This window comes from Patiria miniata, unplaced genomic scaffold, assembly GCF_015706575.1.
Source record: "Patiria miniata isolate m_02_andy unplaced genomic scaffold, ASM1570657v1 HiC_scaffold_29, whole genome shotgun sequence".
NCBI lineage: Eukaryota > Metazoa > Echinodermata > Asteroidea > Valvatida > Asterinidae > Patiria > Patiria miniata.
In genome coordinates this window covers 6580736-6594547 of record NW_024037068.1, presented here as the reverse complement: position 1 = coordinate 6594547, position 13812 = coordinate 6580736, and the positions used below count along the sequence as shown (strand labels likewise).

The 13812-nt window shown below is 39.1% G+C and overlaps 1 protein-coding gene across 1 annotated transcript; it reads left to right on the top strand.

The window, feature by feature from the left end:
- Positions 1–27: 27 nt before the first annotated feature.
- On the top strand, positions 28–13179 carry LOC119735905. Its single transcript, XM_038209851.1, has 7 exons — positions 28–81; positions 774–1056; positions 9031–9155; positions 10059–10254; positions 11032–11205; positions 12373–12426; positions 13163–13179. Exons 1-7 carry the CDS (start codon positions 28–30, stop codon positions 13177–13179), a joined length of 903 nt encoding a protein of 300 aa, XP_038065779.1.
- Positions 13180–13812: the final 633 nt, after the last annotated feature.

Genomic DNA, 13812 nt, shown 5'->3' with positions numbered 1-13812 from the left:
GGAGCAGCCTCAAAGCAAACTCCAACAATGAGTTCTAGAGCATCACAAAGACCAACTTCATCATCGAGTACCAGAGCTGCAGTACCAAGACAGGCAGCGACATCGAGTACTACTGGGCGAGTCTAAAAAGAAAAATACCTCGATTAATGATTTTTTTCAAAAAAACAATCCAATTTAATATACCAATGCAATATGTCTTAAAAGAAAAGTTCGTCCACTTTATCTGAAAAACCCAAACAACCCACATTACTGAAATTGATCTATGGTATCAGAAGTTGTGCATGTTTTACTTAAAGAACCTTTTTTTTATAGCTTTGCATGAAATGCCAATGAAAGCTATTGATGAGCTAAGAAATAATTACAGTTTACACACAGGAATACAAATACAATGAGATTTTGACCATTTAAGTCAAGACTGAAACATTATTTTTACTGTCAGATTTTGTGTATTGAATATATTTGTAGTGATTTTTGTTCGCTTTCCTTTGCAAGTGTTCGTGCGTTTATGGAGGTGGGAAAATGTCTATGTTACATTGTATTTCATGAGTATTAGCCAGTACGTAGAAAGGTAAATTATCAGTGGTGGAATGCCTGATTTGTTTTCTTTTTAGTGAAATAACTTGGCAATAGAGTATGCAAATTACAGGAAATATTCACCGTTATTAGTAAATAAAGTGCACTTTGTCCCTATGTTATTCTTCATGAAATGGAACGAGTCACATAGAATTTGTTGTCTTCTAATTCAGTCACTTTCTTTTTGCCTCATCATGTAGACCAACACAAAGACTCACAGCAGCATCGAGTACAAAAACAGCTCCGAAACAAATGTCAACATCGACTACTGGAGCAGCAGGTGGACCAACATTTGCACGGACTACCAATGCAGCGCTAAAACAAACACCAACGTCAAGTACCGGAGCGACACAGAGACCGACACTAGCATCGAGTACAAGAGCAGAACTAAAACGAACGTCAGTGTCAACGACTGGAACAACACCCGAACCCACGTCAGCATCAATATCAGCACCAAGCGGATCTTCGGAAGCGTTGCCTGCAGTACCTAATGTAACATCGGCACATAGCCCGTCAGGAAGTGCAACGCCTGAACCGGTTGAGGCGGCAGCTTTAAAATGGGCACACAAAGCAGGTGTCGAGTTGTTATCCGTTGGAGCTAAGAAAGTGTCAGAGGTAGCCGCACAGTCTAACACGACACTCGGAAAATTGGCCGCCGATGTCGTCGCTGAAGCTATACCGCATGATAATGAAGGTGGAGCCCGTGGAATAGATCTTGCAAAAACTGCGAAAACTGCTGGTAGAGAGCTCTGCAAAGTTGCTGGTTATGCTTATATACCAGGAATCGGAGGATTAGCTGCTGGATTAACTTGGGATTGGTTATTCGGTGACGAGGTAACTGAGGTGTTCAAATAAAGCAGTCGATACCAGTGTTGTAGTCGAGTACTTTTATCCAAAACTACTGTGGATTACAAAGTTATGGAGTTATACCACTCAAATTCAAGTACTTTGACCTTTGCGAACGAGTACAGGTATCAGAATCCAGTCACTTACACCTTCGAGTATAAGCTTTGTGAGGCCGAGCCTGAGTATTTGCACATCCGAGTACAAGTACGAGTACTTGGACCTTCGTGTAAAAGTGCCAGTACTTGAACCTCTGTGTACGAACATAGAGCTAGGACCCAAGGAGTCAGAACTCTTGGGCGATTTCCATTTCGACCATTAACACTCCAATCCCTCGGGAACGTCTATAGCTAAAGCACTGTGACTGCAAATCTGGAACATACATGGCGTGACTGCAAGCGGCCTTTGAACACGATGATCGTCGCCGCCTCTTTAGTTGGTAACCAACAACCTCCCTATATTTCGCATGATAAGTCATGTCACGTCGTTGCTCATTTTGAAAAGTATACAGGGTGAGTAAAAAAAACCCGAAACCCAAATGTCAGAACCATTGTGTTTAAGTGAAGTTCTGCATGTAGCACTTTCAAAATCTAAGATGTGAAAGCCCAATTCATAAGCGTTCTTTAAGTACAAGAATCATTCAAATTACTCATGTACTTTTTACGTTAAGGAATTTTAAACACAACCACCGTTTTATAGTTCTGTCCACGGATCACAAAAAAGGTGCGTTCTTTCAGCACAACGAGAACCATTCTCATATATCCCTATGTGATTAGTTTTCGTTTTGCTGAAAGAACACTTACCTTTTTTGTGATCCGTGGACAGAACTTTAAAACGGTGGTTGTGTTTAAAATTTCGTAACTTGAAAAGTACGTAAGTGATTTGAATGATTCTTGTACTAAAGGAAAGCTTGTGAATTAGGCTTTCATATCTGAGATTTTTTAAAGTGCTACATGTAGAACTTCGCTCAAACAATAGTCCCGGCATTTGAATGTCGAATTTTTGTTACTCACCCTGCATAGGCCTTAGGTTCGTAACTCGAAAGTTAGCTCCGACGCATAATACTAGTACATTAGTCAAGGGCAAGCAATATGATGCGAAATATGCTTCAACAGGAATATAGTCAAGCTCATCATAAGTCCAGTTGCAGGAAACAACTGATAACCAATAACAAAAATGCCTTTGTGAAAGCTCATGTTCGGTTTAACTTGGGACTGGAGGACTTGTGATAGACTTGCAGAGACACGTGATAGCCTCAACTGTATTCCTGCGTTCCACTGGCCGATAGAGGTCGTATAGTTTTATATATGGTGGAATTATAATTATTATAAGATGGAATTTTGCGTCGGGGTGATATAAATCAAATTAGGTTTTGCCCTTCACCGACGTTTTTTAAACACTGTATACTCAGTGTGTTACCTCCCGAGTGATATTTGGAAAAAATCACTCGGGTGGGACTCGAACCCACGACCTCCTGCTTTCTAGTGCAGATGTCTTACCACTCGACCACCGAGCTAACGGGATCAGTTGGCTGGTTCGAATCTGATGTACATAGCAACGGGTACCGCATAAACTATTATCAGATGGAATTTTGCGTTGGGGTGATATAAACAATTACAATTATTATCTGCTGTTATAGATTTTTTTTACACTCCCTGTCATTACAGTCTGTGCGTACTCTATCGTTGTCATTCTTAGTGTATAAATGCATATTTTAGTGTCGTATAGTTTGTAGCTTTTTATGATTGTATAACGTTATGGTTTTTGCTGGACCCGGATAACCATTCTCGTGTCACTTTTGTACCTGATTGAATGACTCACAGTCTGACTGCCTGTCACTTTTAGCCGGGCAGTATACGACAGTAAAAGGGTGATCCCGGAACGCCAACGAATGGTTTAAATCCGTCCTGCTCAGTAGAGCAAATAAAAAAGATTTCCAGAGAGAAAAACACATGGATCTTATTCACGAGGAAGGCATTTTGGTCGTGTTCCCTGAATGTATGTATAAAATGTGAACTGTTGAATGGGATGGCACCAGACAATTTATGTATTATAGCCTCACTTTCAAGCTTTAGTTAAATGTGGCTTAAAACATTAGGTATGTTTAATCACAAGTTACAAATTATTCATCGGAGCAGACTGCTATAAATATGTAATTAAGCTTATGTCATTTCTTTCATTTCTTTTTGCAATACAATTCCAAACATGAAGATTTTACCTTGCTTTCATCTTAATATGGCCGACTCGTGAATAATGTCCATTCGGAATCAGGTGGATAGAATCTGTGTGTGCTCTGGGACCAGCTTTACTAATTGCTTTGTCTTGTTTATCATTTATTAATGCACTGCGATCAGATTTTAGTGAAAAAACACCCAAAAATTGGGTGGTGGAACTATTATTGAAGGTAAACAGAAAGTCTACTTCACTTCATTCAATTATGTAATCGTTAGGTATTTTTCTGACAACATATGCCAGCTTTGGTATGTATTTGTGTAATGGATCTTTTCTAAAGACGCAGATTATCGGCACATTTCAACCTCTGTTTTGTCGTGGATAAAATGTTTTTGTGTATCCGCATTGCAATTTGAATCTGCATTTTAGACGTCGAAATTGGACACAATCCCTCTGTACGACCTCTGAGTCTCGGTTTTGGCGACATAGGTGCCAGTTTTTGTTTAAATGCTGCATTGTAGTCTCATTCGTTGCCTGTTGTAATTATTTAGAATATCATACATGTAGCAGTAGTACAAGGTTTGAAACTTAGACCGTAGACCCGTAATATCTTCAATATAGGTTTTCCCGGCTATTTTAATTCATTTTTTGTTCAAATTCACCAACTCTGACATTCAGTTTTGTCCGAGAACAAAAATCACATGCTTTACCAAAATCAATTTAGTCACTTACCATTCAATGTCAAAGTCAAGTCACCCTCTTTAGTCATCGTGTCGAGAATTTTCGTTATTACAGATCAATCAATTTAAAACTTGTTTGAAGTATATTAGGCTATTCAGGTGTGTTCTAGAGAATTTCCTTGTGTCGCGAGGCAAAATTTGGCACATTCGCTGGCATGATTTTTCGGACCAAAGCAGAGTACTGATATCAAATAAGAGTTGCCAAAAGTAATATTTACCTAGATCAACAATACAACATTGTTTAAAATAAACAAAAGGAAAGAAAAAGTCTTGCAATGCAAAAAAGAAAAAGGTAAAATGCCACGAATCGATAATCTAAAATCCCTGTGTAATATGCCTAAAAATATTGAGTCAACATATTTTAAGAAGATAAATTAAAAGAAATAACACATTTATGAAGAAATTAGGCAATAAAAAGTAAAGACTTATTCTTATTAGAGGTATGTATATGCCTTTAAAGACATCGCTATGAAGCTTGACGGCATTGAACAAAATTGTGTTTAAGTTGTGTGGCATTAGACGAATTTGATTTCTCAATAACACGATTCGGCGTAGACGAGACAAAATAGAATACACCGGGTCGAAAACGTGTGCCCATGGTTTGAATTTGTTTGGACTAAATTTGACACAGTCTGACAAAAGACGTAATTAAACATGGGACGTGCACTAAATCGATATTGCCGGATGAATTTGAACATACGAATCGGTGTATTCGAACGAAAAATGTTTTAATTTGGCTGGGCAAACCTACATTAATTTGCATGTGTTAAACATATGATAATTTTCATGATCGGTTTCTTTCATTTTCTAGTCATATGGCTATCCACAGCCACCTTATTTTGAATGGTTGTAGGTGTATATATCTATCTCTTCGTAACCAGCTCCATTATACAGCGCACTCATTTATTTCATTTCATCGTCTGAAATAAGCTGTTCTGTTTAAATAATTGAAAAGTCTTAAAAATCACCCCTTGACAGTGATTGACGAAATGAGTTACAAGTTCGGGCATGGCAACTGTCAAACCAATTTTGTTTTGTTCTGGGAGTCTATGACATCTTCGACATTCTTACAAATGAACTTCTATAAAAGCATCCGCCCCAGATGTGAATGCTCACAACAAATTTCCGGTTTCTGATGTCGCGTCTGTCGCGGGTCACAACTATGCATTTGATTTGACCTGGCTGTTCAGGTGGCAAATGCACACAGCCGTTCTTCGCTGTAAACAACGCCCGAAACAGCGGTGGGCTAGAATGGTACTCCGGAGGTTGATATTACCGCTGTGTAGAAATTATTGTCACCCTTAAACTACGAGTGTCACTTTTATACGTAAGTGATAAACTGCATTTGTTTTATCGAGTACCGCTATCCGAGTAAGAGTACTTTGTTTATCGAGTACTGTTTTTCGAGCACGAGTACTTTGATGATCGAGTACAATTTTGACATGTGCGAGTACGAGTACTTTGCTGCTCGAGTACGAGTACCGTCATATCGAGTACGAGTACTTTGACATTCGAGTACGAGTACGAGTACTCCAAAAAAGTACTCGAGTAGTACTTGAGTACGAGTACCGAGTACGAGTACTACAACACTGGAGTGACGATAACTTTCAAAACTTGTCAAATTCTTAAAATGGTAGCTCGGGATTTTCCGAGATTTGTTCAAGTGCGCCATGGGCTCCATTTCAGAACGCTACCGTTTTTGAATTTCAACTTGCACTGTCCTTGTGATTGTGTGCATGAAAATATTATCCGCCTAAACTTGAGTGTCACATTTATTGTGTAATTAATTTTATTTCAGGTTCTTTTAAAGATGCTCAGTGCGTTCACATTTTCTTAATTATCGGAATGTTCATTGAACCGCAGTTTGGCCTTTGACGGTACCACCCTATTGTAGGAGTTTTGACAGTTATAAATTAATGAACAAATTAATAGGTGATATAGTAAGGAATTCCAGGAAGACTATTTTTGGCTTAGACTGTGCTCCAAATTCCACCCTAGTCTATGTACATATAAACAGATTAGCTGATTAATGAGGCAAGACAACCGCATCTTGACCTTTAGATTTGACCAATCAGCGGGCGCTTTCTTTGCCGGGTCTTCGGTCCTTCTTTTTTGTCGGTCGAGTCTAGACAGGGATACCAAATAACCCCACGCTATAGACACAGCAACAAAGGCTTTGGTCACACTATTTATTTACGCGTCACGTACGCGCCCGGCTGTAATTGTATTACAAAAAAATCATTCGAATTGACCAATCAAACAATTAGTCCTGATTTGGGAATGAAATGACGTCACGATTTAAAAGTGACTACGATTGGCTGCCACACGCGGCTTGCATATATCTGCAAGTTTAGACATCTCAGACGTCATACAGGAAATTTAGTTCCGTGGATAACGGGTGATACTCAGACTAATTCCACCCTGGACCAACTACGATTTGTTCTGTTCAGAGTGCCGCAAAGTTGCTGTAAGTTACCTTGCCGAGCAGGTGTTTACACAGCTAGCTAGGACGGAGATCATTTATTTCATCATGAAGTCGTTGTTGCTTCTGATATTTTCTGTCGTGCTTTCATGTAAGTAGCGTTTGAATAATTTTTGCATCAGTGTCTCTTCATGAGATTCACAAACAAACCAGTAGGTGACATTACTATACATAGACAGGAGTGAGCCCCTTTAACTCTAAAAGGGCTTTCGGCGAAATCCGCCCCCAAACTTTTTCCGCGATAGCTTTGAAAAAAAAGGAAACTTTTCGCGAACCAAGCTGTTATGACTTTTTAGCCTCGAGCCTTGCCAAAAACATATGCGCCGTGAAAAGTGAATTTTCCCATATATTACGTCGTGTACACAAAGCAGAATTACCATTCGAACATATGAATAATCAATTACCTATAATTCCAAAACCCTTTAACCTATAGTCATGCAATTACTTGGGTTTGTTTATGATGAGTTGCTCATATTTTAAATTGGGAGCGCTGATAAAGTCCTACATTCAGGCACACTATATATTAACTAAAAGTGTGCAAATGCACCCTTCTCACGACTATTTATTTAGGGAAAGCCGTTCGCATGGACGTCACATTCTTACATTTGGCTAGTGTTTTTTTTATGGATTTTTTTTTTGGGGGGGGGCAAGAACCGCCACTGACCTTGGGACATACAAAAATGCTGCTCTTAAGTTGCACAGCCGGTACTTTGCTTCCAGCTGAACGGGGGGGGGGGGGGGGGGGGGGTACGGGGTATATTGCTTTGTGGACACCCCCCCCCCCAAATCATGTGAACTTGACAGAAATGAGGCTTATTCAAAAGATACACACTTTCCTTGTAATTAAAACACTGCCTGAGACCAAAAACTTTAATTTGAGTGGTAGATAAGATTTCTGGGCTCACTATGGCCATTTTGCGTACCCTACCCCCAAATCACACTAATCGGCTGTATAGTGGGTGCTTGGGTGGCATAGCAAACCGTTTATGCAGTTTTTGACAACAGCGCCAAATGCATAATGCGGCACAGCGATAGACCAATATTGGAGAATCGCAGATCTGGCCCATGACCGAGCTGAATATTGCTGAGTCAGCACTATTTTGTTATGATTTTCTTGCGCAGTGTCGAGGCCAAAATATTTTGTGCCCTTTTTTTTAAATGCTCGGATGCAAAATAGGCAAAAACGAAGAATTTTCTATCAATGCCAGATTGAAATAAAGATAATAATCCTGACATAAAATTGTGCGATTAAATGGCCTTATCCCAGGGATCGAGACTCTCCATATCACAGGCATTTTCAGTGTTTTGCTGCCTATCGTTATATAGTCACATATAGGCCATCAGCTTGGGGGTTTGGTCAGTATCAAATCAGGGCATAAATGATTATAGTGCACATGCGTAAGGTATACTGCCCCTAGAGTGGTAACAGGCATTTTGATGAACATTTAAAAAAAAGGGTGATAACATCTAAAAAGCTGCCACTGCTGCAATGCTATCACATATTTTCTAACTCTGGAGGTGTGTACCTCGTCAAAAATCGCTATGACGATTATTCCCCTCATTTGATACCGGTGGCCAAGATTTTCGACCGAGGCTGATGGCCAAATAATACGATTTCAATTAAAACCATGAAACGAATGCAAATGGAATCAATATGACTCCATGGTAATGGAAACAAGCTTAATATTGCCGTATTTGTTTGATTGAGTGTGTTCCCCGAAGTTTTTTCAATCATTGCTATTTTTGGCGGTGTGTATTGTTATACCTTTGAATAACCCGGTGTAGGTCCATGAGTAGAAGTCACTTCGGTTTTAAAGTCCTTGTAGTTTAACTTAATTTACCGGTACTTCTTTCTCTCTGATTTAGATATTGTAGGAAGAGCCAATGTATTCCGTTCCAACGTTAGTTTGAAAGCCTAATCAATTGAATTCTCCCACTCCACATTTCATCCTCAATACTCTAATTGTTTACTTTAAAATATTGGTACCAACAATAATAATGACTAGAAAGCCAATTTCATAAGCTACTTTTCGATGAAAAAAATACTGAAAGTGTTCGATATTAAAGGTCTCAGTATTTTTTTCATCTGAAAGTAGCTTATGAAATTTGCTTTCCAGTCATTATTATTTTTGACGCCACATATTTGTTGAAATATGAACCTTAGTTTTTGGAGTTTGGGGTCCGCTTTTGTTTGACTCACCCTGTATTCCAATTTTGCAGCGGGGGCTGATGTAACCGTCCATCCACCCCTGGGAGGTAAATGGACTGTCAATGATGAAGAAGGAAACCCGTGTATGAAGATGTCCCTCTCTGCGGCGTTAGAAGTCCTTCACGGAGATAAGCCTGTAAGCAAATACCTTTTTCTTCCAACACCTTTCATATCATCGATTTTTTTTCTGACAGATAACTGACGAAACTTTACCTACTCTCTTTACTCACTGATGAAATTTAAACTGTAAGGATTAAAGCCTGTTTTAATGCCTATACCCTTGCGTAGGCCTATAGTATAGTAGCCAATCTCGTCCCCATGACGTTTGAGCCGTAGCGCCTACGCTATCATTTAAAACATGAAGAGTTACATTTTTGCAAATTAAGTGGGAACATAAAAAAGGGTCTATTTCTGCTAAATGTATTGTCTATGTAATAGACCATGGCTTTTTATGCAAGAAAACCGTATCTTTATCTCTACATTTTGACCAATCAGAGGGCGCTTTCTTTATCTGGTCTTTGGTCATTCACCTGTTGTGGCCTCATAGACATGGATAAGAATAAATCTAGACACAGGGAAAAAAGGCTGTGGTCACGCGCTCCGTATTATGTTACGCGATACGCGCCCGGCTGTTGTAGTATTACAAAACACATCATTCGAATAGACCAATCAAAGTTTTTTCTCTGAATTGGGAATGAAATGACGTCACGATTGAGTAAAGTCGACTCCGACTGGCTGAGGCGTGAGCTCGCATAAATCTGCATGCTTTGATATATCAGACGTTAGGCAGAAGACTGGGCTCCATGGATAACGGGTGATATTCAAACTACTAACTACGGTGCTCTCAGAACAATTTAATAGTTTCTTCAGTTTTGCTAAAAACCTTCTGAGAATTTGAGGCATGCTGCGGCTTTTTATTCCGAAATGAAAATTAATGTAGCTAAGTGCACGCGTACATCGTTGAAATACCAAACTGACATTTTTTCCAATCTGAAGTATTGAGCTTACGGGCTGTTTTTATGCACTGTATTATTTCCAGACACAATACAATGTTGACCAGTCGTTTGCTGCAACTGGCATATGCGCGAAGCCATTTCGCCAGTTCACGCTGACGTCTCCAGATCCTACAAGAACCACCTTAAAGGAGCTACAGCTGACTTTTCTCTTCGATTACACTCGTGCCATTTATACGTTGTCCCAAATCATGGCAGTCTGGTTCGACACAATTCATAGAGGTGAAACACGACTTCATAGATTTTGTTTTCTTATATCTGAAATTAACAACGTAATTTACTGTAGTTTATTCTTTAGACATGTGATGTCTTATAAACCACATCCCAAATTAGTCATGTCCATTATGTAATTACGTTTGAATTTTTTTGGGATTAGCAAAGATACACATTTTTTTTGGAAACTGTATACCTGGTAAGAAAACCAACAATTCCATTTTCACAAAGCTTGAATGGCGGCCATCTTTGATTTTCAAAACGGCCGCCAAAAATAGTATCAACTTCTTTGGACATATTGTGGCCATGCTGCTCTACCATAAGGTATAATGTATTTCCAGGCCAAACGCTATACTGGATGCCTAGCTTGCCACTGAAAATGCAGAATTAGTAACATAAATCAAATTCTAGGTCGTCTAGAAGCCAATTAAAGATATAGAGAAATACCTGTTTTATGGCGGCCATTTTGACAAATCCAAGATAGCCGCCACACATGCATCTTGGGAAATGAAAACATTAGTTTTGTGGTTGAATATAAAATGCAGTTTCCAAAAATGTGTACGAAATAAAAAATAATTGCACTTGTTGGACCTGACTAAATCCTACTTTTTGATGGACTAACGGTTGACAATTGAAACACAGTAGACGAACATTAAGAAACAAAATACCCTTCTCCGAATGACCTTGGTTATCAAGTGGAGGCAACAATGGCATTCATTATGAGAGTAGGGGTAAAAAGTGGGTAAAAGAGTAACGACGATTGAGGGCTTATTTATTTTTATTTAGAGGATTGGGAGAAAGATTTAAAACAGGGCGATAACCTCCTGAACAATGCAGTCGAGCAAAGCAAGTCCTATCAATGCAACCTTGAATTGCGATTTGACCTGGAGGGAGGGTATGGCAGGGTGTTCCTGTGGAATATTGAACTGGTACCCTTCGTAGAAGACTTCCACTCGCAAGGTAAGAAAACACCAGTGTCTTCACCATAGGGGGCGAGTGGGGGGTCACTGGATGTTACAGTGTTACATTAATTTGTAAGAAACGTGCTAAAAAGGTAGACACTTTTTTCATCAGTCACCTGGCCTCCGTAAATTAAGGGGGGGGGGGGCGGACACCATCTTTCGATGCCCCTCCAATCGGAAAATATCGGACAACAGGTGGCGCTCTTCATGACGTCACGACAAGCCTGTGAGTCCGCCATTTTGTCTTTGAGTTTCCGGACCCCTCCGCGCCCTTTTTATAGGAATTTTGTACGGGATTGCGCTTTTTCTTGCTATAATGTTTGTCAAAATAATTTCTGACCATCATCACCCCGAGAAACTTTCGTGCTGGAATTTGTATCTTGGAATTCCACAAGAAAAAAAACATGATGGAAAATCAGTTGGAAATTGGTAAAAACGAGTTTTACTTACAAGCTTCACATGCGGATGTTTGTATACACCTCGATCTCTTTGTTGGATCACTTTGTATTCACATCGCTTGTGAGAACGAAAATGATAACGACGCGGAGATTTGCCTACCTAAATCCGATGAATTTTATATCGTTTGAAACATGTTGTAATACAGCTCTTATTTATGGTCAATTTTTTTGTGAATGATAATTAGCCCTTCAAATTTATTGAACAATTGTGTGTCCTCAAAAACATTTGAGTTTTCTATATCTATTTTAGATTTCACCCATGGCTGCCATTTCATCTTTGTACGAGTGCTCCGAGTTCCACTAGTCTTCGTGTATTTTACATTTTCGGAAGTCAGAGGACAACTTTTGGCAACATAACTCTCTTTCACATCATGCGATTTTCTCAGTTTCAATATTTAGGTGCTACCAATCATTTTACAAACGCCTTTTCCTAGGGTGATTTTTTTAAGAAAAGGGGTTATTCGAGGTGTTGGGAAACGCACCATCAGGGGCCAACTTTAATACAGACTCTATTAACGCATGTTCACGCACTGTCAAAGAGGGGCACTCTTACAAAAAAAAATAACAACGCTCGGGGAAAAAAGGACACATTTTCAGTGGGGCGGGAGAACGAATGTTTGTGGGCGTAATAGCTCATGGGTGTGCATAATGTACAAAACAACGATGAAGATTGTTTTACCTTCTGTTTTATTGTGTTGCATTAACAGCTCAGGAGTGTAGTGGTGTGACCAAAACAGTTAAGCAGTGTGGATGTTCAGCGGGTGAATTTGCCTGGCATGTCTGTGTCGGATTTTTCCCTGGCATCTTTCTAGCAGGAGCTGTAGCAGCTGTTTTTGTGCACCGCAAAAAGATAAAAGAGAAGATATGCAATTGCTGTTGCAGAAAAGGCGAGGAAAGAGAACCTCTCGATCCCAATGGGTCAGAAGGTCTTTTTGAAAATTCTTTAAATATTGGCTATACAATAATAAGTCATTAGTTGCGTTGTTAAAAAGAAAATGCATAACTGACCCAAGATTGTTTTAAAATTGCTTAGAGCTCAACAGATGCCTAACAAAATCCAGAAAACTAATTTGAGTTGTGAATTATGTAATTTCAGAAGGGTTCCTGAGCGTCCCCCAAAGAGACTCGTGAAATAGTTATTGTAAACAACTTAATCACCATCTGAGGGTTAAAGATCCGATATCCTTTCAGCATCCGATAATATAGGCCTACTTCGGAATCTCCATTTTGATATGTTTGAGGAATTAATTATAATGATCTAATGACAGATCTGAGGGTTCACAACACCATATTTCGAGATATAATTCAGTGGAGTTAAAAACCGACAGTTTGGTAAAGGGTAACACTACGTAGAGTTGGTGGTGAGGATCACATACACGTTTCATAATGAAGCGTTCAATATGAAGATCTATGTACAAACCTCCATTTTATAGAAATAGCTGAGTGTGAAAACAAATTAGAAAACAAAAATTAAGATTGTTTATTTCTACTTTGTAGTGTTCAACAAGCAGTAGCAAACCAGGGGTGATGAAGTGAAGCAACAGTCGTCCGTGCATCAGTCATCGGTGAGTACCTGTTTGTCACTTTGGTCGTAGGTGCCAACGCAAGAGGCGTGACGCACAAGCAACAGCCAAACCGATGCTCTTCACGGCAACTATGTTGTATACAATAATTGCATTCATCAAGTCATGAGCTAATTAGTTCCTTATTTCAAAACCTGAAATTGACCAAAGGTTGTTTACAAATTGCTAAGAACTCAGCCGATGCATACAAACGAAAATCAGAAAAAGTTATTAACAATGTTAGTTAATTATTTAATTACGGATGGATTGCAAAGTGACCCCCATCAAGAGACTCATGAAATAGTGTAAACAACTTCAACATTATATGTTTTTTTAGCATCTTATAATAAACTGGAATTTGATTTTGAAATTTGTTGAGGAAGCTATTATGATACAAAGGCAAAATGAACATTTTGACGGCAAATCGTGTGAACTACTGGTTAATGTATAGAGCAAAATTAGAAATATTTTGTTTTTAATCTCGATATAAAGCTTCATCATTCTTCATAAAACTGCGCCTGTCGGGTGATTGGCTTTTTGTTTATTATGCTTGTTATGTTAAAGAAATACTCAGATTTTGTAATA

What these genes read in the sequence shown, in the direction of transcription:
- LOC119735905 (XM_038209851.1), top strand. Translation starts at nt 28, where the DNA reads ATGAGTTCTAGAGCATCACAAAGACCAACTTCATCATCGAGTACCAGA. An exon ending in TCCTTCACGGAGATAAGCCT is followed by an intron (nt 9,156 to 10,058) that starts GTAAGCAAATAC and finishes TATTATTTCCAG; the next exon opens with ACACAATACAATGTTGACCA. An exon ending in AGAAGACTTCCACTCGCAAG is followed by an intron (nt 11,206 to 12,372) that starts GTAAGAAAACAC and finishes TTGCATTAACAG; the next exon opens with CTCAGGAGTGTAGTGGTGTG.